This window comes from Hemiscyllium ocellatum, chromosome 8 (assembly GCF_020745735.1).
Source record: "Hemiscyllium ocellatum isolate sHemOce1 chromosome 8, sHemOce1.pat.X.cur, whole genome shotgun sequence".
In the NCBI taxonomy this organism is placed as follows: domain Eukaryota; kingdom Metazoa; phylum Chordata; class Chondrichthyes; order Orectolobiformes; family Hemiscylliidae; genus Hemiscyllium; species Hemiscyllium ocellatum.
The window spans coordinates 116,841,823-116,864,967 of NC_083408.1; the positions used below are offsets into that span (position 1 = coordinate 116,841,823).

A 23,145-nucleotide genomic window follows, 5' to 3' on the forward strand; every position below is an offset into this window, starting at 1 on the left:
TTACTCTTTTATTCCGGATGTGCCTAGAGAAAGCCCTAGGGTTTTCCTCGATCCTACCTGCCAACAACTTCTCATGTCCCCTCCTGGTTCTTCTTCGTCTTCTCTTTAGATCGTTTTGGGCTAACTTATAACTCTCAAGCCCCCTAACTGAGCCTTCATGCCTCATCCTCACATAAACCTTCTTCTTTCTCTTGACAAGAGCTTCAACTTCTTTAGTAAACCATGGCTCCCTCTTTCGACAACTTCCTCCCTGCCTGATCGGTATTTACTTATGCAATGACCTGCAGTGGTTGTTCCTTGAATAAGCTCCACATTTCAAGTATGTTCCCTGCAGTTTCCTTCCCCATCCTATGCATCCTAAATCTTGTCTAACCCCATCATAATTGCCTTTTCCCCAGTTACACCTCTTTTCCTGCGGTATATACCTATCCCTGCCCATTGCTATTGTAAACATGACTGAATTGAAGTCACTATCACCAAAGTGCTCACCTACCTCCAAGTCTAACACCTGGTCTGGTTCATTACCCAGTACCAAATCCAATGTGGTCTCACCCCTTGTTGGCCTGTCCACATACTGTGTCAGGAAACCCTCCTGCGCACAACGAATAGAAACTGACCCATCTAAAGTACTTAAACTACAGTATTCCCAGTCAATATGGGGAAGTTCAAGTCCCCTGTAATAACTACCTTGTTAGTCTCGCTCCTATCAAGAATTATCTTTGCTATCCTTTCCATCCCTGGAACAACTCAGATGCTCTGGAAAACATCCCACAGGGTGACCTCTCCTTTCCTGTTTCTAATCTCAGCCTATACTACCTCAGTAGATGAGCCCTCAAAACGTCGCTTCTGCCACCGTAACACTGTCCAGGACTAACAGTGCCATACCACCCCCTCTTTTACCATTTACTCTGTTCTTGCTTAAACATCTAAATCCTGGAGCCTGCAACAACCATTCCTGACCCTGCTCTATTCCATGTCTCTGAAATGGCCACAACATTGAAATCCCAGGGCAAAAGTGAGGACTGCAGTTGCTGGAAACCAAAGTTTAGATCAGTGTGGTGCTGGAAAGGCACAGCAGGTCAGGCAGCATCCGAGAAGCAGGAAAATTAATCAGGAATGATGAAGGGTTTTTGCCCGCAACATCGATTTTCTTGCTCCTCGGATGCTGCCTGACCTGCTGTGTTTTTCCAGCACCACTCTGATCTAAACATCGAAATCACAGGTACCAACCCCATGCTGCAAGTTCACCCACCTTATTCCGGATGATCCTGGCATTGAAGTACACACACTTAAACCACCTTCCTGATTGCCGGTGCCCTCTCACAACCTTGTAAACCTATCCCTGACCTCACTACCCTCAACCTCCAGCACACAAACTACAAGTCAGGTTCCCATCCCCCTGCTGCATTTGCTAGAGAATTAGCAAATCTCCCCCCCAGGATATTGGCACCCCTCTGATTCAGGTGAGGACCATCCCACCTTCCCCAGAAAGAGCTCCAAATATCCAAGAATTCAAAACCCTCTCTCCTGCACCATCCCTGCAGCCACACGCTCAGCTCTGCTCTCTCCTTATTCCTCACTTCACTAGCACATAGCACAGGCAACAAACCAGAGATAACAACTCTGTTTGTCCTCGCTCCAATCTTCCACTCGAGCTTCCTGAATATCTGCCTTAAACCCCCATCTCTCTTCCTACCTGGGTCGTTGGTGCCTATGTGGGCCATGACTTGGGGCTGCTCCCCCTCCCCCCTCAAGGATCCTGAAAACACTATCAGAGACATCACGAACCCTGGCACCCGGGAGGCAACACACCAACCGTGAGTCTCTCTCGCTCCCACAGAACCTCCTCTCTGTCCCCCTAACTATGGAGTCCACATTGACTAATGCTCTGCTCCTCTTCGCCTGTCCCTTCTGAACAACAGGGACAGACTCTGTGCCAGAGACCTGTGCCCCACTACTTAGTCCTGGTAAGTTTCCTTTCCCTCCCTCCCCCCTCCTCCCAAACAATATCCAAAACGGTATACTTGTAATTGTGGGGAACCACCACAGGGGATCCCCGCACTGCCTGCTGGTTCCCTTTCCTACCCCTGACGGTAACCCATCTACCTTCTTCATGTGACTGTGGTATAACTACCTCCCCATAACTCCTCTCAATGACCCCCTCCACCTCCCGTTCATCCAGCTCCAGCTCCAGTTCCCTCAAACGGTTTCCGAGGAGCTGAGTTGGGTTCACGTCCCACAGAGGAAAGTGAGGACTGCAGATGCTGGAGATCAGAGCTGAAAATGTGTTGCTGGAAAAGCGCAGCAGGTCAGGCAGCATCCAAGGAGCAGGAGAATCGACGTTTCGGGCATAAGGGCATAAGGGCTCATGCCTGAAACGCCGATTCTCCTGCACCTTGGATGCTGCCTGACCTGCTGCACTTTTCCAGCAACACATTTTCAGCTTCACTTCCCACAGATGCAGTCAACAGGGACACTGGTGGTGACCTTTACCTCCTACACACTGCAGGAGGAACATTCAACTGCCCTAAACTCCGTTCCCACTGTTCTAAATTCCCAAACAGACCATTGAGAAAATGAAACATGAAAGAAAACACTTGTCACCTTACCATCCAGATAGAGAGAGAGAGAGAGGGAGAGAGAGAGAGAGAGAGGGAGAGAGAGGGAGAGAGAGAGGGAGAGAGAGAGGGCGAGAGAGAGGGAGAGGGAGAGAGAGAGAGAGAGAGAGCAGAAAACATTGCACAGTCAATTATAGAAACAAGCAAATCTACAGATCACTCACTGCAGGACGGTGTTCCATTTCCCTTTGAGAAGTTTAAATGAAATCACTGAGGAGCTGCTGTCTGAACTCAAGGCCTCAGCAGGTAGCTGCAGTACTCCACACATTTCAGACTTTACCGAGAGTTCAACATCACTGGCAACAAAACTAACCATCCAGACCCTGAACTCTTTAACCCTGGGTCTAATCTACACGAAAGCACTCAGACTGACCTCACTCGCTCTCAGATAGCAGTACCAGTATCAGTGGGTAATGCTCTCACTGAATCACAAAGTCTTGTGTTCTTGTAACTGTCGAAAGCCACAGCCACATGATAACTTCACATTCCAAACACAGTGATCAGAGTATTAAACTGAGGCTTCTCTGACAGCATGGACCCTCCGACAGTGCAGTGTTCCCTCAGCGATGACCCTCTGACAGTGCGGCACTCCCTCAGCACTGACCCTCTGACAGTGCAGCGTTCCCTCAGCGCTGACCCTCCGACAGTGCGGCGTTCCCTCAGCGCTGACCCTCCGACAGTGCGGCCCTCCCTCAGCGCTGACCCTCCGACAGTGCGGCGTTCCCTCAGCGCTGACCCTCCGACAGTGTGGTGCTCCCTCAACACTGACCCTCCGACAGTGCAGCACTCCTTCAGCACTGACCCTCTGACTGTGCGACACTCCCTCAGCACTGACCCTCCGACAGTGCGGCACTCCCTCAGCACTGACCCTCCAACAGTGCGGCACTCCCTCAGCACTGACCCTCCAACAGTGCGGCACTCCCTCAGCACTGACCCTCCAACAGTGCGGCACTCCCTCAGCACTGACCCTCCGACAGTGTGACACTTCCTCAGCACAGACCCTCTGACAATGCAGCACTCCCTGAGCGCTGACCTTCTGGCAGTCCTGAGTACTGACCCTCCAAAACCATGACCTTCCCTCAGTACTGACCCCCTGACAGCATGGCATTCTGCTATTTCACACCCCTTTGACAGTACATTCATTTGTGCACAATTGTGGTCCATCTGCAGATGCACTGCAGTATCTCAGCCAAGTGCCTTTAACAGCACCAACTAAACCCCTAAGGAGCACAGCAGCAGGTATATGGGATTGACAACTGTCCCAGTCTACACACCACCCTGACTTGGAAACGTATCACCATTCCTTCACTGTTGCTGGGTCAAAGTCCTGGAACTCCCTTTGTCAGAGTCTTGTGGGTCAACCCACAGCACACGGACTCAAATAGGCAGCTTTGCACCACCTTCTCAGGAGTAATTTCTGATGGAAAATATCACATCCCATGAATAAATAACTCAAAGAATGCCAACTCCTCCTTAAATGATGAGCTCCACATTTTTGCTCCACTCTGCCTGAAATGGTTTTTCATGAATTCCCCTGACTGGATTTCTTCCTGACCATCTGGTATTTATAGCTGTGTATTCCTGATCTTTCCTGGAATTGGAAACATCAACCCTAGCCCTAGCAATTTTTCATTAACCTCTCTCAGGATTTCTCTTTTCTAGAGGACAAAGCCCCCAGTATAGAAAATCCTTTGTGTAAAATTATATACTGAAAATGTGTTGCTGGTTAAAGCGCAGCAGGTCAGGCAGCATCAAAGGAGCAGGAAATCCGACGTTTCGGGCAAAAGCCCTTCATCACTTTTTACTGTAAAATGATATAAACTTCCAATAGTGACCTCATACTAATCAATCTATTTGAGCAGTTTTTCACATGTCCCTCTATTCCTTTATGGAGAGATTGTGACGTGTTGCATTGAGACTGGACTAATAAAAGTGCAACACAGGAGACTGAGGCTGACAGATTCTTAATCAGGAAGGGTGGCAAGGATTATGGGGAAAGGCAGGAACGCAGAGTTGAAGATAATCACATCAGCCATGAGCTCACTGAATGGTGGATCAGACTCAATGGGCTGAATGGCCTACTGCTGCTCCTAAACCTTATGGGCTAATTTTCTTGGGACACGGGTATAAATCTCTCCATAGTCAGTGGTGGAATTTAAATTCAATTTTAAAAATCTATGATGTAAAGTCAGTCTCATTAATGATGACCATGACCTACTGTCAACGTTTTGAAAAACCCATCTAATTCACTAACGTCCTTTAGTGAAGGGAATCTGCCATCCTTACCCGGTCTGGCCTACATGTGACTCCAGACCCACAGTGATGAGGCTGACTCATAGCTGCCCTCTGGAATGGCTGAGCAACCCAGTCAGTTCAAGAGCAATGAGGAGTAGGTAACAAACACTGGTCAAACCAGCAACACATCCCATGAAAAAATAAAGAAGAAAAACAAGATTGTAGACCAGAACAGTTACCTTCTGTTGCTGCAGGCTGTCCTGTCTTGACAGCTTGGGTTTGACAGCCATGAAGGTTGGCTGGCCAGTGGGCAGGGTGTGGCAGAAGGTCCCACCAGCTGGTGCGAACGTTTTGGCAGGTGTCTCCTAATAAGTGAGAAAAATGTTAGGTTTGGTCAAACATAGGATCAACAGAACTAACAGGTATTCTCCAGGGAGGCAATCGATGAACATAGTGGGAATTCGGATTGTTTGATTGACAAGTGCATCAAGAATTATGATAGGGGTGGGGGGAGATGAGGGGCACAGAAAAGACATTGGAATTGAGACCAGAATCTGCCATTGTTGGCAATGATACAGCAGGATTTCGGGGCCAAATAGCCTCTTTCTGTCCCTTAGACCCACTGGTCAGACACTCCTTTTGGTGGACTAGCTCCCTGATTCTTTAGAATGTTATAACGTTTATAAACTCATTGATCTATTTCCCATTACCTCTCCCTCAATCGTCATTTCTTACAGAAGGATCTCATTCTACCCAGTGTGTTTTAGCTGGATCATTAAGGAGATCTGTAGTTAGTCCTCTTTTTCTTTCATAGTCTCCACACATTTTTTAAAAAGGTATTTATCAATTGCCATTTTGAAAATTGTTGCTGAATCTGCTTCCATTGCCCTTTCAGATCACATCAACACTCTGCCTTGAAAAAAACACCCACTTGCTGCATTTGGTTCTTTTGCCAATTAATGACTTTCTGGCATGTCCCCTGGTTACAAACTCTCTCACTGCTATAAACCATTTCTCTGAAGAATACCCTCACTTTTAAAGAACTCTATTTAATCTCTCCTCAGGCTCCTCCAGTCTCTCCACGTGAACTGAAGTCCCTCATTCCTGGCTGACTGCTTGTGAATCTCCCCCGCACTTTCTCCAAGACCATGAAATCCTTCCTAAAGTGTGGTACCCAGAACTGAACCCAACATTCAAACTGAGGCTTAACCAGTAATTAACAAAGGTTCCATGGTAACATCCTTGCTTTTGCACTTAATGGATTTTTTAAACAAAAAAAAACTAGATTAATCAGTGAGAGAGAATGTACATGGGTCATGGGAAGAGATGAAATGGGTGAGTGAAGTCCAGACTGGCACAATGCTCTTTGCCAAGAAAAACACAAACATAGTGGAGATATTACAGGTGTTAGAGCAAAAAATAAGGTCTGCAGATGCTGGAGATCACAGCTGAAAATGTGTTGCTGGTTAAAGCACAGCAGGTTAGGCAGCATCTCAGGAATAGGGAATTCGACGTTTCGAGCATAAGCCCTTCATCGGGAATGAGAGAGAGTAGCCAAGCAGGCTAAGATAAAAGGTAGGGAGGAGGTCCTCACCCTCAATAACTTCTCTTTTCAATCCTCCTACTTCCTCCAAACTAAAGGAGTTGCCATGGGCACCCGCATGGGCCCCAGCTATGCCTGCCTCTTCGTAGGATATGTGGAACAGTCCATCTTCCGCAACTACACTGGCACCACCCCCCACCTTTTCCTCCGCTACATCGATGACTGTATCGGCGCTGCCTCGTGCTCCCACGAGGAGGTTGAACAGTTCATCAACTTTACTAACACCTTCCATCCCGACCTCAAATTCACCTGGACTGTCTCAGACTCCTCCCTCCCCTTCCTAGACCTTTCCATCTCTATCTCGAGCGACCGACTCAACACAGACATCTATTATAAACCAACCGACTCCCACAGCTACCTGGACTACACCTCCTCCCACCCTGCCCCCTGCAAAAACTCCATCCCATATTCCCAATTCCTTCGTCTCCGCCGCATCTGCTCCCAGGAGGACCAGTTCCAACACCGCACAGCCCAGATGGCCTCCTTCTTCAAGGACCACAGATTCTCCCCAGACGTGATCGACGATGCCCTCCACCGCATCTCCTCCACTTCCCGCTCCTCCACTCTTGAGCCCGCTCCTCCAACCGCCACCAAGACAGAACCCCACTGGTTCTCACCTACCACCCCACCAACCTCCGCATACAACGTATCATCCGCCGTCATTTCCGCCACCTCCAAACGGACCCCACCACCAGGGATATATTTCCCTCCCCTCCCCTATCAGCGTTCCGCAAGGACCACTCCCTTCGTGACTCCCTCATCAGATCCACACCCCCCACCAACCCAACCTCCACCCCCGGCACCTTCCCCTGCAACCGCAGGAAATGTAAAACTTGCACCCACACCTCCACACTCACTTCCCTCCAAGGCCCCAAGAGATCCTTCCATATCCGCCACAAGTTCACCTGTACCTCCACACACATCATCTATTGCATCCGCTGCACCCGATGTGGCCTCCTCTATATTGGTGAGGCAGGCCGCTTACTTGCGGAACGCTTCAGAGAACACCTCTGGGCCGCCCGAACCAACCAACCCAATCACCCCGTGGCTCAACACTTTAACTCCCCCTCCCACTCCACCGAGGACATGCAGGTCCTTGGACTCCTCCACTGGCAGAACATAACAACACGACGGCTGGAGGAGGAGCGCCTCATCTTCCGCCTGGGAACCCTCCAACCACAAGGTATGAATTCAGATTTCTCCAGTTTCCTCATTTCCCCTCCCCCCACCTTGTCTCAGTCGGTTCCCTCAACTCAGCACCACCCTCCTAACCTGCAATCTCCTTCCTGACCTCTCCGCCCTCACCCCACCCCACCCCACTCCGGCCTATCACCCTCACCTTGACCTCCTTCCACCTATCCCACCTCCATCGCCCCTCCCCCAAGTCCCTCCTCCCTACCTTTTATCTTAGCCTGCTTGGCTACTCTCTCTCATTCCTGATGAAGGGCTTATGCTCGAAACGTCGAATTCCCTATTCCTGAGATGCTGCCTAACCTGCTGTGCTTTAACCAGCAAGACATTTTCAGATATTACAGGTGTTAAACTAGCTCTGAATAACATCCACGCAACAATACACTATAGACTAACCCAAGAGAAGGGCTGAGCCCCTTTGCTATGGAAACACATCACCAGAGTAGGTATTTTTAATCTATCTGTTCAGAGATATTGTGAGTCACCACTGCAACAAGTGGAACTTGAACTCAGACCTTCTGGTCCACAGGTAGAGAATACATCACCAGATTAACCATTGAAGTGGAAGGAGCAGCAGGAGATTTTAATTATCCATTTATAAACTGGTTAAATGAGGAACAAGAACTGGTGATGGGTTAGCCTGGAGCACTAATTAACAATGCAATCAACAATGAGCATCAGAGAAAACAGAACCTTTCATTCAGAGTTTCACCAATAAGGTACAGATGGGGAGGGGTGACACAGCATTCACACAGTCCATGCAGAAACCACATCAAATTGAACAGAGAATTGAGGGCTTTTGTCAGACAGTGGTAGGGTCCCTACGTTTAGGCCAGAGGGTCTAGGTTCAAGTTCCAAATGCTGGGGAAGGCCATCATGACTGAACAGATGATTGAGAATGGTTTCAATGAACATAGAATTGAGTAGGGAAGTGGGAGAAGATGAGAACGCAGCAAGTGAACGTAACGGTGAATTACCAGCAGGGAGCCACAATCCTGGATAAAAGTAAATAATAAAACCAGCATGAAGTGGCTGGGCTGAAAGGGCAAGCTTGCAGCTTATAACTTCCAGATATATGAAGGTGGGAGTATTGTGCCGACCGTTACAAATGGAAAATGTGAGGGTGCAGCAGAACTTAGGATACACTGGGGCTACATAAGTGTTTGGTTTATGGGGATGAAAATATACCTTTGAAGCTATTAAATAAGACACTGTCAAAAGAATTCATGTTTATATTGCACAGTCTAAACTGCTATACAGCCAATTAAATACTTTTGGAGTAAATTAGAAATCATTGCTATAGTTATGGACTGTATGAAACATTGGAAGATATGGAACTGAACATAGAACAGAGGTAAAAACAATGACTGCAGATGCTGGAAACCAGATTCTGGATTAGTGGTGCTGGAAGAGCACAGCAGTTCAGGCAGCATCCAACGAGCAGCGAAATCAACGTTTCGGGCAAAAGCACTTCATCAGGAATAAAGGAAGGGCTTTTGCCCGAAACATCAATTTCGATGCACTTTGGATGCTGCCTGAACTGCTCTGCTCTTCCTGAACATAGAACAGTATAGCACAGGAACAGGCCCTTCAGCCCACCATGTCTGTACTGACCATGATGCCATTCTAAATTAATCCCATCTGCCTGCACATGGTCCATATCCCTCTATTCCCTGCCTCTTCATGTCTCTGTCCATACGCCTTTCAAACAGAACCTCCACTGCTTGGATATTTTTCTGGATTAAACTGGTGCAATGTTAATCAAGAAGAGCATTTGTCAATACTTAGAGATTACCTTGGCTCAGGAGATCATGATATCGAGTGGATTTGACAGGAGATGATCCATAAAATCCCTACAGTACAGATAAAGGCCATTCAGCCAATTCAGTCTGCACTGACCCTCCAAAGAGCATCCAAGGACGTACAGATTAGGATGGATTAGCCACACTAAATTGCCCATAATGTGCAGGCTAGCTGGATTAGCCATGGGAAATGTGGGGATAGATGTCTGGGTGAGGTTGCTCTTTGGACAGTCAATGGGCTGAATGGCCTGCTTCCATACAGTGGAGATTCTACACTGCTTTCTCTCCACAGATGCCGTCAGACCTGCTGACTTTTGCCTACAATTTCTGCTTTTGTTTAGTGGATTGATCCCTGGAATGAGTATGTTGCCTTATGGGAAAGGTTGGACAGTCTGGACTTGTTTCCCCCGGAGTTTGGGGGGACTGACTGAAATGCATAAGATCCTGAATGGTCTTGACAAGGCGGGTAAGGGAAGGATGTTTCCTCTTGTGGGTCAGTCCGAAACCAGGGGACACTGTTTTAAGACAGAGATAGAGGGATGCATGACTCTGGAACTGTCTACCTCAGAAGGTAGTGGAGGTGGAGTCACTGAATATTGTTGAGATAGAGTTAGATCCTCACTAGGCTAGGGGGAGGGGCTCAACAGTTATGAGGAATAGATGGGAATGTGGCATTTGGATTACACACAGGGGGCCACGAAGCCTTGAGGGGGTCTGATGGCCTCGAGGCATTACTGTCACTCGGCTATTCATCCACAAACATCCTTTCACACTCACCTCATCAAGACCATGTCTGCAGACTCGGGTTTGAATCCACCATGGGGGATGGTGGAATTTACCTTCAATAAAATTCTTGAATTAAGAGTCTAATGATCATCATGAATCCATTGTTGATTGTTGGAAAAACCCATCTGGGGCTGTTGTCCTTTAGGGAAGGAAATCTGCCATCATTAGCCATCCTGGCCTTAACGTGACTCCAAACCTACAGCAATATGGTTGACACTTAACTGCCCTCTGGGCAAAGAGGTGCTGGTCTAGCCAGTGACACCCAAATAATTCTTTAATTCACTCCCAGGATGGAGGTCTCAGTGGCTGGGCCAGCATTTATTGCCCATCCCTTTTTGCATTCGAGAAGGTGGGGGTGAGCTGCCTTCTGGAACCGCTGCAGTCCACTTGCTACAGGTACTTCCTCGTGAGTTCTACAATCGAGTGGCTTGCTCAGCCATTTCAGAAGGCAATTAAGAATCAACCACATTGCTGTGGGTCTGAGACATGTGCCAGTCCTCCTGGAAACGGCAGCGTCCTTCCCTCACGGACAGTAGAGAGCCAGATGGGTTTTCCTAATAATCGACAATAAATTTTCGATTCCAGATCATTTTTATTTAATTTAAATTCCACAGTGTGATTCAAACCTACAACATGAGCTGGGTGTCTGGAATAACAGGCTTGTGATAATACCATAGCGCCATCACCTCCCCACGTCATGCAAATCAATAACAGAAAGCTGCCTTCCACTCCTAATTTGTATGTTCAGATGTTTTGTGCTGTTTCATGGAAGACCCTCTTGTTTAGTTTGCAAGATCGGAATGATCAAAGTCATCATCCTATGTAATTATTTTTGTGAGTTTTATTAGCTTGTCCTCCCATGATGGCAGATTTATGAATCTGAATTCCTAGGTCAGTTCACTCTTCTATCCCTCTTACAGCTCAACCATTTCCTGTATACTGCCATTCATTCTCCTTTGTAAATTGTATCACACTCTCTACTCTCCACTTAAAGTTCATCACACAGGGAGAGAATGGAATACAGGGAACATATATAGAGGAGATGTACATGTGGGAGATTGCACAGTGGGAGAATGGACTGTAGCATATATGATACAAACTGTTGGAAACTGGGGGAGATGGTGTGGGAGCATTGAGCTATGTACTGAATAACAGTGGGACTCAGAGGATATACACAGTGATATGGAGGAGGGAATTTGGAGACAACTTGGTTTGGGGCAATATACTGGGAGGGAGTGCCATGGTGGCTCAGTGGTTAGCACTGCTGCCTCACAGTTCAATCACAGCTTTGGATTGTGTTCTTATCTGTGTGGAGTTTGCATGTTCTTCCTGTGCTTATGCCTGAAGCATCGATTCTCTTGCTCCTCGCATGCTGCCTGATTGGCTATGCTTTTCCAGCACCACACTCTCGACCCACATTCTCCCCGTGTCTACATGGATTTCCTCCCAAAGTCCAAAGATGTGCAGGTGAGGTTGACTGGCCATGCTAAATTACCCATTGTGTCCAAGGATGTGTAGGCCAGCACAGAATGTGGAGAAATACACAAGGGGAGGTTTTGGGCGATGTGGAGTGCCAGGTGTGTAAAGTAGGTGTTGTATTGGCAGAATGTAGGTGTTAAACAATGAACTCGGGTGTTGTGATTGTACCTGCCCCTTATTCTGTCCATCTCGCAGTTTTGCCTCGAACGTTACCAGACAGCCTTTTAAAGTCCCCAGGCGGTGGGAGAGGATCTCGAGATCGGGTTGTAGAGTGTCGTTTCCTTCTTGACCAGCCTGGGCCAGCTCACACACCTTCTCCTCAATCTCGAGCAGCGCACTCTGCGAGGAAGGTGCACAAAGGGAACACAGCTCACACACCATGTTCTGCACAGCCAAATACTTACAGGCCGACTGTGCCTGGTAATGTATCCAGTGCTGCAGCCAGTTTGTATACAGCAAGTCCCCAAAACGAGCAACATGATAACCTGTCCTGGTGATGTTGACTGAGGGTTAAATATTTGACCAGGTCATCAGGTAAAACCCCTTGCTCTCCATCAAAAAGTACATCTACCTGCAAGCAAAGGGAGGGTCTTAGTCTAACATCTCAGCTAAAAATTGGCACCTTGAGCTGGGCCTGGGCCTGGCACCATGTCAGCAGTGACCCTCCACCACCACCACCACCACCACCAACACTCCCCCACCCTGCCCAGGCCCGGGTTGGGGGGAAGGGGACATCCTGTCAGCAGTAACCCATCCCCCACCCTGGGCTGGGAGGAAGGGGACATCCTGTCAGCAGTAACCCATCCCCCACCCTGGGCTGGGAGGTAGGGGACATCCTGTCAGCAGTAACCCATCCCCCACCCTGGGCTGGGAGGAAGGGGACATCCTGTCAGCAGTAACCCATCCCCCACCCTGGGATGGGACATCCTGTCAGCAATAACCCATCCCCCACCCTGGGCTGGGAGGGAGGGGACATCCTGTCAGCAGTAACCCATCCCCCACCCTGGGCTGGGAGGTAGGGGACATCCTGTCAGCAGTAACCCATCCCCCACCCTGGGCTGGGAGGTAGGGGACATCCTGTCAGCAGTAACCCATCCCCCACCCTGGGCTGGGAGGAAGGGGACATCCTGTTAGCACTGACAGCCCCCTGACTCAGATGGGGGTGGGGTGGGGGTGGTGGCGGAAGTGTATACTCGGTTGGGCCAAGTATTTCAATTACCCTTCCCCCTCCCACTCTGCCGAGGACATGGAGGTCCTGGGCCTCCTTCACTGCCGCTCCCTCACCACCTGACACCTGGAGGAAGAACGCCTCATCTTCTGCCTCGGAACACTTCAGCCCCAGGGCATCAATGTGGACTTCAACAGTTTCCTCATTTCCCTTCCCCCCACCTTACCCCAGTTCCAACCTTCCAGCTCAGCACCATCCCCATGACCTGTCCTACCTGCCAATCTTCCTTCCCACCTACCCCCTCCACCCTCCTCTCTGACCTATCACCTTTACCTCCACCTTCATCCATCTTTTGCACTCTTGGCTACCTTCTCCCCAGCCCCACCCTCCCATTTATCTCTCAATCCCGAGGCTCCCAGCCTCATTCCTGATGAAGGGCTCCTGCCCGAAACGTCGATTTTCCTGCTCCTCGGATGCTGCCTGACCTGCAACACACTATGTCTTGACTCTCCCCCCTGACTCAGAGGCAGGCGAGTTAGTTGGTGATTCACAGCTGATATGAGAGGTAGAGGGAAACTAGTCAGATGTTGGAGCTGACAAAGAATGCGTCACACTCAGACATGAGATAATGAGCAGGAATAACATAATGTTCTGTTTGGATTGACCGATTGGCTCTTTATTTCCTTGCCATCCCCCAGTGAGATATTTCTGAGTTCAAGGATCAATCCTCGGTGTAATACAAGGCTCCAGAGTAAAACAAAAACAACCGGTGCATCTGAAGGAGCTGATTAGAGCTCCACGGTTACCTTAACAGCTCAGGTGGCGCTGCAGCAAGGGACTGAGACATGAATTCAATAAGAACACAATGTTTTGTGAGCTGTTAATGTAATCTTTCTGTATTTTTCCCAGAAACCATTAGCAGACATCGCTCTGGGCCAGAAGAAATTCATTCTCTAGCCACATAATCACGTTGACCTTTTTGTCATTTTTAAGGATCTATTAATTTCCCTCCTCTCCCAATGTCCTCCAGGCCCTTGTTAAAACACAGCAGAAAGGAATCGAGGGCAAATCACCTGGAGTTACACACACATACACACTCGCGCGCACACACACACACACACAGACACACAGACACAAGACACACACACTCGCACACACACACACACACAGACACACAGACACACACACACACAGACACACAGACACACACACACACACACACAGACACACACACTCGCACACATACACACACACACTCGCACACATACACACACACAGACACACACACACACTCGCACACATACACATACACACACACACACACACACTTGCACACATATGTGCATGCATGCACATAACACACACATGCATGCACACACACACAAACATTTGAACAAGTATGTATTCACACACAAATACACTGGCGTGCACACGTTCATGCAGCCACACAAACACACTCGCACACATACACACACATTCATTCGCACACACACAATGCATGCACACAAACGCACATATTAGCACAGACACTCACGGGGTTCTGTGTCGTACAGCCTGCAACGTCTCCTATACAACTTAGACAGGTCAGAAATTCAGAGATGCTGCAGTCCAACTGAGCGGAGAGAATGATTGAGAGAGAGAGAGAGAGTGGGTGAGAGAGAGAGAGAGAGAGAAAGGCAGAGAGAAAACAAGGCAAATACAATTAACAGACAGATGAAGAGAGTAACAAATTGGGAGAAGCAGAAAATAGCAGGAACATACATACAAGCTGCATGTGACAGAACAGAAGGAAAGATTGCAGGACAAGGAAGAGTGGAGAAAGGAAGCAAGAAAACCAGTCAGGGACCAATAGAGAGAAAGAGAGAGAGAGGGACAGAGAGTGAACAAACCAGTTTCTGATTCGAGGAAAACAGGTAGGGGCTCATCTTGTGTCTTTTTGGTTAAGTCCGTATTTTGTCAGGTTTTTTGGAGGCCTTTTCTGCTGGAAGACCAAGTGAATTCTCTCACTATATCTTCCTAAATGAGCCACATTAAGTATCTACCCCATCAGATTCCAGTCCCATTGCCAGAACAATTTGTCATCCCTCGGATATCCTACAGTTCCCTGGCATCTCCTTACATCCAGGTCTTTTTTTAGCAGCCCAGAGCAGCCCTGACTGCTTCCCCACACATGGAACCCTGAGCCCATCTCCTGTACATGGGAGAAGATATGGTTAGAAATTAAACATAGCTGCCTTTCACAAACACGTGCTTTATGGATTTGCCCTTTCAATGTCCGAAGGTCCAGCAGCACATTCACACATCAAACTGAGACAGACCCTGCTAGACCTTGGGTACTGGTCAGTTGCATTTCACAGCACGTGGTAGCAGCACATGGTGGACACTGTCAGTACTGTACAGTGCCTGGTCACCAGGACCCCACCCTGCACCCCCAGCCACCTGGCACAAAGCTTCCACATCCCTGACCTCAACTGCCCATTTACATCACCCTCCCCATGTTGAGACCCACCGCAATGAATGTCGTCTGTCTCCGAAACCGACATTACACCTCAATGATGCCCTCCACCCCACCCCCGTTGCTCCCACACACCACCCCCAACTCCTGTGGAGGGTCACTGCCAAATAAAAGCCCCTCCTGTAGCCTACCATGCCCCCTCTTTTACACCTTCAGGTCTCCTTATCTCCACCTCAGCATGTACCTGGGTTTGACCTTCACTGACCCAGTGATCCCCATTTGCAGATACAGAGCCATTCCCTCTTGCACCCTCCACAGCCACAAACACCAACCCCCACCTCCTCCCCTCCCCCCGCCCCCCCCGCAGGAACAGATTCAGCCCAGACCTTTGATTAACTTTGACGAGTGCCCAGCCCAAAACGTCGATTCTCCTGCTCCTCGGACACTGCCTGACCTGCTGGGCTTTTCCAGCACCACACTCTTGACTCTGTCCCCTTCCTGCTGTAGACGCAGCAGCTTCTGCCCAGATCCATTTCCTTTTAAAATGTATTTGATGGCTTTCCCTCCACAGCCTTCTCTAGCAAAGGATTCCACAGAGAGTCACTGCCCTCTGAGTGAAGACATTTCTCCGCAGCTCAGTCCGAAACGGGCATACCCCTCCCCTGTATCCTGAGGCTGTGACCCCTGACTCAGCAATGCACAGGAAACATCCCCCCTCACCCAGGCTGTCCTGCCCTGTCAGAGTTTTATACATTTCAATAAAACCCCCCGCCATTCTTCCAAACCCCAGTGAACACAGCCCTAGTTAACCCAGGCTCTCCTGCCATCTCAGCAACCTGCCTCATGAACCTTCACTGCATTCCCGTTATAGAAAGGATATTTTTTTCTTTGGTGAGGACACCAGGACTGCAGACAACATTCTAGGTGTGTGCTCACCAAATACAGCTGCAGGACGTTATCTCTGCTCCTGTAATTAAACCCACCAGCAACGAAGGCTGACATACCCTTTACCTTCCTAATTGTTTTCAGTGGCAGGTGTGTAAAGCCACCCAGATCCCTTCGGACAGCTTTACTTCCCAAACATAATGTAAATAATGCTCTGCCATTCTGTTTGTTGTACCAAAGCGGACCACTTCACACTTATGCAGAAGTGGGTACTGCAGATGCTGGAGATTAGAGTCAAGGTTAGAGTGGTGCTGGAAAAGCACAGCAGGTCAGGCAGCATCCAAGGAACAGGAAAATAAAAGTTTCGGGCAAAAGCCCATCATCGATTTTCCTGCTGCTCAGATGCTACCTGACCTGCTGTGCTTTTCCAGCACCACTCTAATCATCACTTTACACTTATTCACATTATACTGCGTCTGCTACATACTTGTCCATTCACTCAACATGTCTAAATTACCCTGATGCCTCGTTGCACTGTCCTCACCACTGTGTTTTGAGTCATTGTAAGTTTGGAAATGCCACATGTAATTCCCTCATCCCCACTTTGTGAACAGCTGCAGCCTAAGCAGTGTTAACCTACGGTACTCCACCTGTCACCACCTTCCATTCCAAACATTATGCACTCATCCCTACAGCCAATATATGACCACCAATCCAGTGTGCCATAATGTTGAACATTAACCTCTTCTATGGGACATTATCAAAAGTTTTCTGAAAATCTAAATACACCACATCTATTGGTTCTACTGCATCTATTCTGGCAATTACATCTGCAAATAAACTCCGGAAAGCTTGTCAAATGTGATTTCGTTAAGCCATGTTGACTTTGTGTAATGCTATTGGTATTTTCCAAGTGTCTTGCTATTCCATCCTTTATACAAGGGGATTCCTGATGAAGGGCTTATGCTCGAAACGTCGAATTCTCTATTCCTAAGATGCTGCCTGGCCTGCTGTGCTTTGACCAGCAACACATTTGCAGCTGTGATCTCCAGCATCTGCAGACCTCATTTTTTACTCGAGGTGATTGCCTAGACTATTAATCCAGAAACCCAGACAATGTCCTGCAGACCCAGGTTCAAACCCTACCACAGCAGATGGTGAAGTTTGAATTCAATGTTTAAAAATTTAGAATTACAAGTCTAATGATGACCATGAATCCATGGTGAATTTTTCAAAAAATGCACCTGGTTCCATAATGCTCCTTAGGGAAGGAATCTGCCATTTTTACCTGGTCTGACCTACATGTGACTCCAGACTCACAGCAATGTGGCTGACACTCAACTGCTCTCTGGGTAATTAGGGATGGGCACGAAATGTTGGCTTGGCTGGGACATCCTCATCGCATGTCTGAATATAGAAGATTCCCTATAGCTGATGTTCGGCTAACCAGTCTGTAATTCCCATTTTTCTTCATCTCTCCTTTTCTAAACAATGGAGTTACATTTTCCACCCTCCAATCTGCTGGGAAGGAAGACAATTTTGGAAGATGTCAATTAATAGACAGACTATCTTTGTGACCACCTCCTTAGCACCCCAGGATGTAGATTATAAGACCCATGGGATTTATTAAATTTTAGTTCTATTAATTTCTCCAGTATTTTAATATACTAATTTTAATTAATCGATTCCCTTTAATTCCTCCTTCCCAAATGACCTCGGCATCCCGAGCATTTCTAGGTCATTTTATGTTCTCTTTAGTGAAGTCAGAGTGAAAGTGGTTGTTTAATTGCTCTGCTAGTTCCTCCATTCCAGAATTCATTTGTTTATTTAAGAATGAAAGGGGTCTTCTTTGTCTTCATTAATTTTTTTTGCATCCTTAAAGAAGTTTTTACAGTCCAGCTTTATATTCCTTGCCAGTTCTCTACTATGTTCCTCTTAATCTCTTGGTCCTCCTTGTTAAATTTTGAACTCCTCTCTGTCCTCAGGCTCACTACTTTATGAATAGATTTATATGACTCCTCTTTGGATCTAATGCTAACCTTGACTTATTTTGTTAGCCACATTTGGGCCACTTTCCCTGTTGTGTTCTTTCACTCAAAAGAAATGTATAACTGTTGCATTAATTCCTTACCTAGCCTCTCCATTGTCAATTAACTTGCCCACTCTACCACAGCCAGCTCATCGTTCTTATCTTCATTGTTTATTTATATTTAGGACTGCAGTTGCAAAGTGGACTATTTCACTTTTGATATCAATGAAGAAGACCAGTATGTTATGGCCACTTTTTCTTAAAAGACCACACATAAGAACAGTAATCCAGAGGGATCTCCTTCCTGATCAACACCTCCCGGTGTTCAGACATGGTGACCCTAGTCAATTACTGCTCCCCAGGCCTGGAATAACTAACAATGCAGTGTCATCCCTACCACCTGCTGCAGGAGTTCACCTCCGCTATCCTGACAGCAGTTTACACCACTACAAACAGCCTAAGATAGAATACCCTGAAGGCTTTGTTCAGCGTAGATGGTGAGTTCAACCTCAAGAATGTGCCACCAAGATATCCTCAATATGTCACTTGTCCCACCAGAGGCCCCTATACCCTGGTCCATTGCTAAGTAACCATCAAAAATACCTCCCGCTCCATTCACCCCCCATCCGCATTTTGGTAAGTCCGATCATAAGGGTGTGATCCTTCTCCCAGCTTCCATGCAGAAACTGAAGCATGAGGACCTGGTACAGAAAGGTGTACAGTGCTGGTCTGAAGTAACAGTCGAGCTCCTATATGATTCATTGGAGTCGGTGGACTGGTCTATGTTCAAGAACACAGCAGCCAACTGAAATGAGTATGTCTCTAATGTTACAGACTTCGTCAGTAAGTATGTAGAGATCTGCGTGCCTAAGAAGTTAATCCGAGTATTCCTCAATCAGAAACCATGGATGAACTGACAGATCCTCTTCTTTCTGAAGTCCAGGGCCAAGATGTTCGAGTCGGGTGACCCTGACCTTTACAGGAAACCCAGGTATGACCTTCACAGCGCCATCAGGGACACCAAGAGCCAATCCCAGACTAAACTAGAGAGCCCAGAGTAACCACACAAATACACGGGGGCTTTGACAAGGCTTACTCACTGTAACGGGCTACAAACTGATGGAGAATCACTGACAACACTGTATCCCTCCCCAATGAGCTTGGTGCATTCTACACTCGTTTTGAACAGAAGGTCAGTGAAATGATGTCACTGCCCTGACAGCCTGGGGTGTCCCTGTACCCACAGTCACTGCCACAGGGGGCAGACTGGCCTCTGGAGGGTGGACCCACAGAAAGTGACTGACCTGGATGGAGTCCCCAGCTGTACACTCACATCCTGCACAGACCAGCTGACGGGAGTGTTTGCAGACATCTTTAACCCCTCTTTACTACGATGTGAGGTTAATAATGGCACACATCAAATGCAGTCTCTCAGATTGCTGTGATCACTACAATTCACATCCTGTTACAATAGATCCTCTGCAGATGCCATCTCTCTGGCCATACACTGCCAGCTGGAACATCTAGATAACAAGGACATCTACAACAGACTCCTATTTATTCACTTTAGCTCCACTTTCAGCACCATAATTCCAACTAAACTCCCTCCCTTAGGACATTGTAGGTCAATACCTACAGCATGTGGACTGCAGGAGTTCAAGGAGACAGTATTCCACCACCTTCTCAAGGTTAACTAGGGACAGCCAATAATTGCTGGCCCAGCCAGTGACATCCACATCCCGTGAGTGAATAAAAAGAAACAAATCTTGGATAATCAGCCCTGAGTTGGTTCCTCTATGCACTGGTCTAACATTCCATTTTGTACATGCTCCAAGAATTTATCCACCATGGTATTAATTCAAATGTAGATTAGAATCACCCAGGATGATTACAGTGCCCTTGTTGCACACATCTCTAATTTCCTGTTGAATGACCTTCCCCACCTTTACATTACTGTTTGAGAGTCCTACAGACAACTCCCACGGTGCTTTGTGCTGCTTACTGCTTGCTTCACTCCAGAGTAATAGATTTCCTGCACCAATGTTCTTTCCAACTATTGCACTGATTTCATCTTTCACTAACAGTGCCAGCACACCTCATTTTCCATTTTGCCTGTTCCTCCTGACTGAATATCCTGCAGCCATGTCTCTGAAATCACATTTATAACCATTTGCATTGTTAACTCACTGATTTTGTTGAGAATGCTCTGTGCATTCAGACATAGATTAATTTTGACTATCTGAAATTTTATATCCATCATTTTTGTACCCCAGCTGTACTGCTGCCAGACCGTTTCCCCTGTTTTCCACATCTGCTTTCTACATTTTTATTTCTCATTTCTATCTTTATTTCCATCACTCTTGTCTCCTCCTTCAAGTTCCTGCAATCTGCTGTCAACAAACAGCAAAGATAAGCAACAGGCCAACTAAATAATCACATAATATATTTGAATTCTCTTTGGAGGCTTTTACTTTGTCATTAAAATGTCAGCGATGGGGGAGTAAAAAGCTGTTTAACCAAGAGTCAAGAATCGTTCAACTCTGAAACAAAGCAATTTCTTCCTTTCCGTTTGGCTGGGGAAGGTGGGAGCCAAAAGGACCTTTGAGGAACAGGTCCAAACTGAGCTGCCAACCCACATTACAGGATCCTTTCATCTGATTCCAATCCAATCTTGTTTGACCCGGTTTAAAAGCGAGCTTTTGGTCTCCTGGCTTAATGTCTTCTTTATGGAGCTCAATTTTCATTGTGATTGATCAGGTCCTTGAGATTTCGCATTTCATTAAATGTGCTATACAAGTGTAAGTTTGCACTGTTGATCAAATATCACATGATCAAATCCACAACGACTGCACCCAATGAGAGCTGGTAACCCTGGGCTACAGACTGGTTTAATGAATAGACTATGACTGCTGCTCTAGCTGAACTGGAGCTTGTTTAAATATTAACTTGTGTTACTCTCCTGTATAAGAACAAACAGACCGCACTCAGCTCCCTGTCAGTTTTGAATCCCTATAGGCAGCAGCTGGTCTGTAACAGACTGACAGAGCCTGACACTGACCCTTGACAGTGCGGACAGTGGTCCTTACTGGTCTGGGGTAGGGAGACGGCTGGTGTTCACCATATCCCACAGACAGCAAGGTGCTGGGGAGAGGTACTGAACTTTGACCCAAAGCTTAATGCTCAAGTGAAGGGAGACAGAATTCCCTGTTGACAGGAATTGTCACCACAGGGACAGTACAACTTGGACACTGACCTTTCACCCAACTCACCTGGTAGTGATGCAGCGCCAAGTCCATGATGCTGGAGATTTTTGAGTGGGAGGAGACTTGTTGAACTTTAACCTTCACTCACCTGACTCCAGTGAAGTCATCACTCCCTTATCTGTAGGGATAGGTGTTGGAATCAGGAGCTGGGGAAGGAAATGTTGGGGATGGTCAGAGGACTGATATAGGATGGCAGGGATTAGGGGGAAGTCCGGATAGGTGAGAAGGGGAGTGATGGAAGTGGAGAGATAGTAAAGGTGGGAGGGTTGGGGAGAATTGGGAGTGGGCTGAAGGGTCACGATTAGAGTGGTGCTGGAAAAGCACAGCAGGTCAGGCAGCGTCCAAGGAGCAGGAAAACCGACGTTTCGGGCAAAAGCCCTTCATCAGGACAGTGTTGCAATTTGGTGATAGATGGAGAGACCGAGGGAGGCTAAAAGACGTGAGGGAGGATAGTGGCAAGTGGTGCTGCTGACAATGGATAGAGGTTTGATGGGGAGAGGACTTCTGGAACGAACTGTGGGGGGGTGGGTTGTCTGATTAAAGGCAACTGCACCAAAACATAGTCAATGAGCTTTTACAGCATAGAAAGAGACCCTTCAGCCCATCATGTCCACGTACGACATCAAACATCCATCTATTCTAAATATGGCCCACAGACTCTGACCTGTGACTGTAGCAGATGCTCCTCCACATCCTGGTGCATCTCCTGGTCTCCAGCGCACGCTCCCAGTGACTCCTGGACTGTGTCCAACCAACGCTCCAGAGCCGCAGCTCGGTCCTGGCACTCATGGAGATCCTCCAATGGCTGTGAGAATGGCAGAGGGGGAAGGAGCAGTGAGGAGAACAGAGGAGTGACAGGACAATAGAGGAAGAGAGATGAGGGTGAGCAAGGTGGAGGGCATGAGGAAAAGGGAGAAGAGAGGGAAGGAAAGTGAAAGGGTGAGGGATCCAGATGAGGGCACAAGAGGGTGTTAGATGGAGGAAAGTGAGTGGGACAGTAGGTACAGGAAGGTGGGATAGGATGGGAGGGGAACATCAAGATAGGAATTGAGGGAGGATGGAAAGAGAGAGTGGGGAGGTATGGAGTGAGTGAGTGAAAAAAAGGAGGAGGGAAAGGACGGGAGTGAGGGAGAGAGTGAGATGGAGGGATAGAGGTGAGAGGCAAGAATCAAGTCATGAGAGAACAAAGTGAGTGAATGAAACTCATCCCATACACATCCTTTGAACATAAACCTTCAGAGAGTTTACCTGGTGCAGCTGATACCAGGTTAGGGATTAGGGAGGGTGCTGCTGTGACTGAATATGTGGCAGAGTTTATATGACGTGTCAGAGCTGGTTCAAAGATGAAACGATGTGGACTGGAGATGCTGCTGGGTTGAACAGAATCCAAACTGCTCCCCAACCTGAACAGGGTCTGATTGCTCTGATCATCTTCGACTGTACGATAGGAAATTCACACAACAAATTCCCTCCAGACTGCCCCAGGAAAAACAAATACTCCCATCTCGAGACATGCAGGTATTTCAAAGCACTTTATACCAGTTTTGCAAAACTGTTGTGGTGCAGGAATTTAAACCTGGCAGCTAATTTATCATACAATGTTAGCCAGACTTACTCATATAGTTAATTGA

At 47.6% G+C, this 23,145-nt stretch overlaps 1 protein-coding gene across 4 annotated transcripts in view; it reads right to left on the minus strand.

Moving 5' to 3' along the window:
- The window catches only part of LOC132818445 (nesprin-2-like), a 311,316-nt gene that overhangs the window by 196,216 nt on the left and 91,955 nt on the right, over nt 1-23,145 (minus strand). For all 4 annotated transcript variants that reach the window (XM_060829512.1, XM_060829513.1, XM_060829511.1 and 1 more), the window contains 3 exons: nt 22,179-22,319; nt 11,883-12,053; nt 5,093-5,218 (listed from right to left, as the gene is read on the minus strand). In XM_060829512.1, coding sequence (XP_060685495.1) covers nt 5,093-5,218; nt 11,883-12,053; nt 22,179-22,319 — 438 coding nt within the window. The remainder of the gene's footprint in view (nt 1-5,092; nt 5,219-11,882; nt 12,054-22,178; nt 22,320-23,145) is intronic.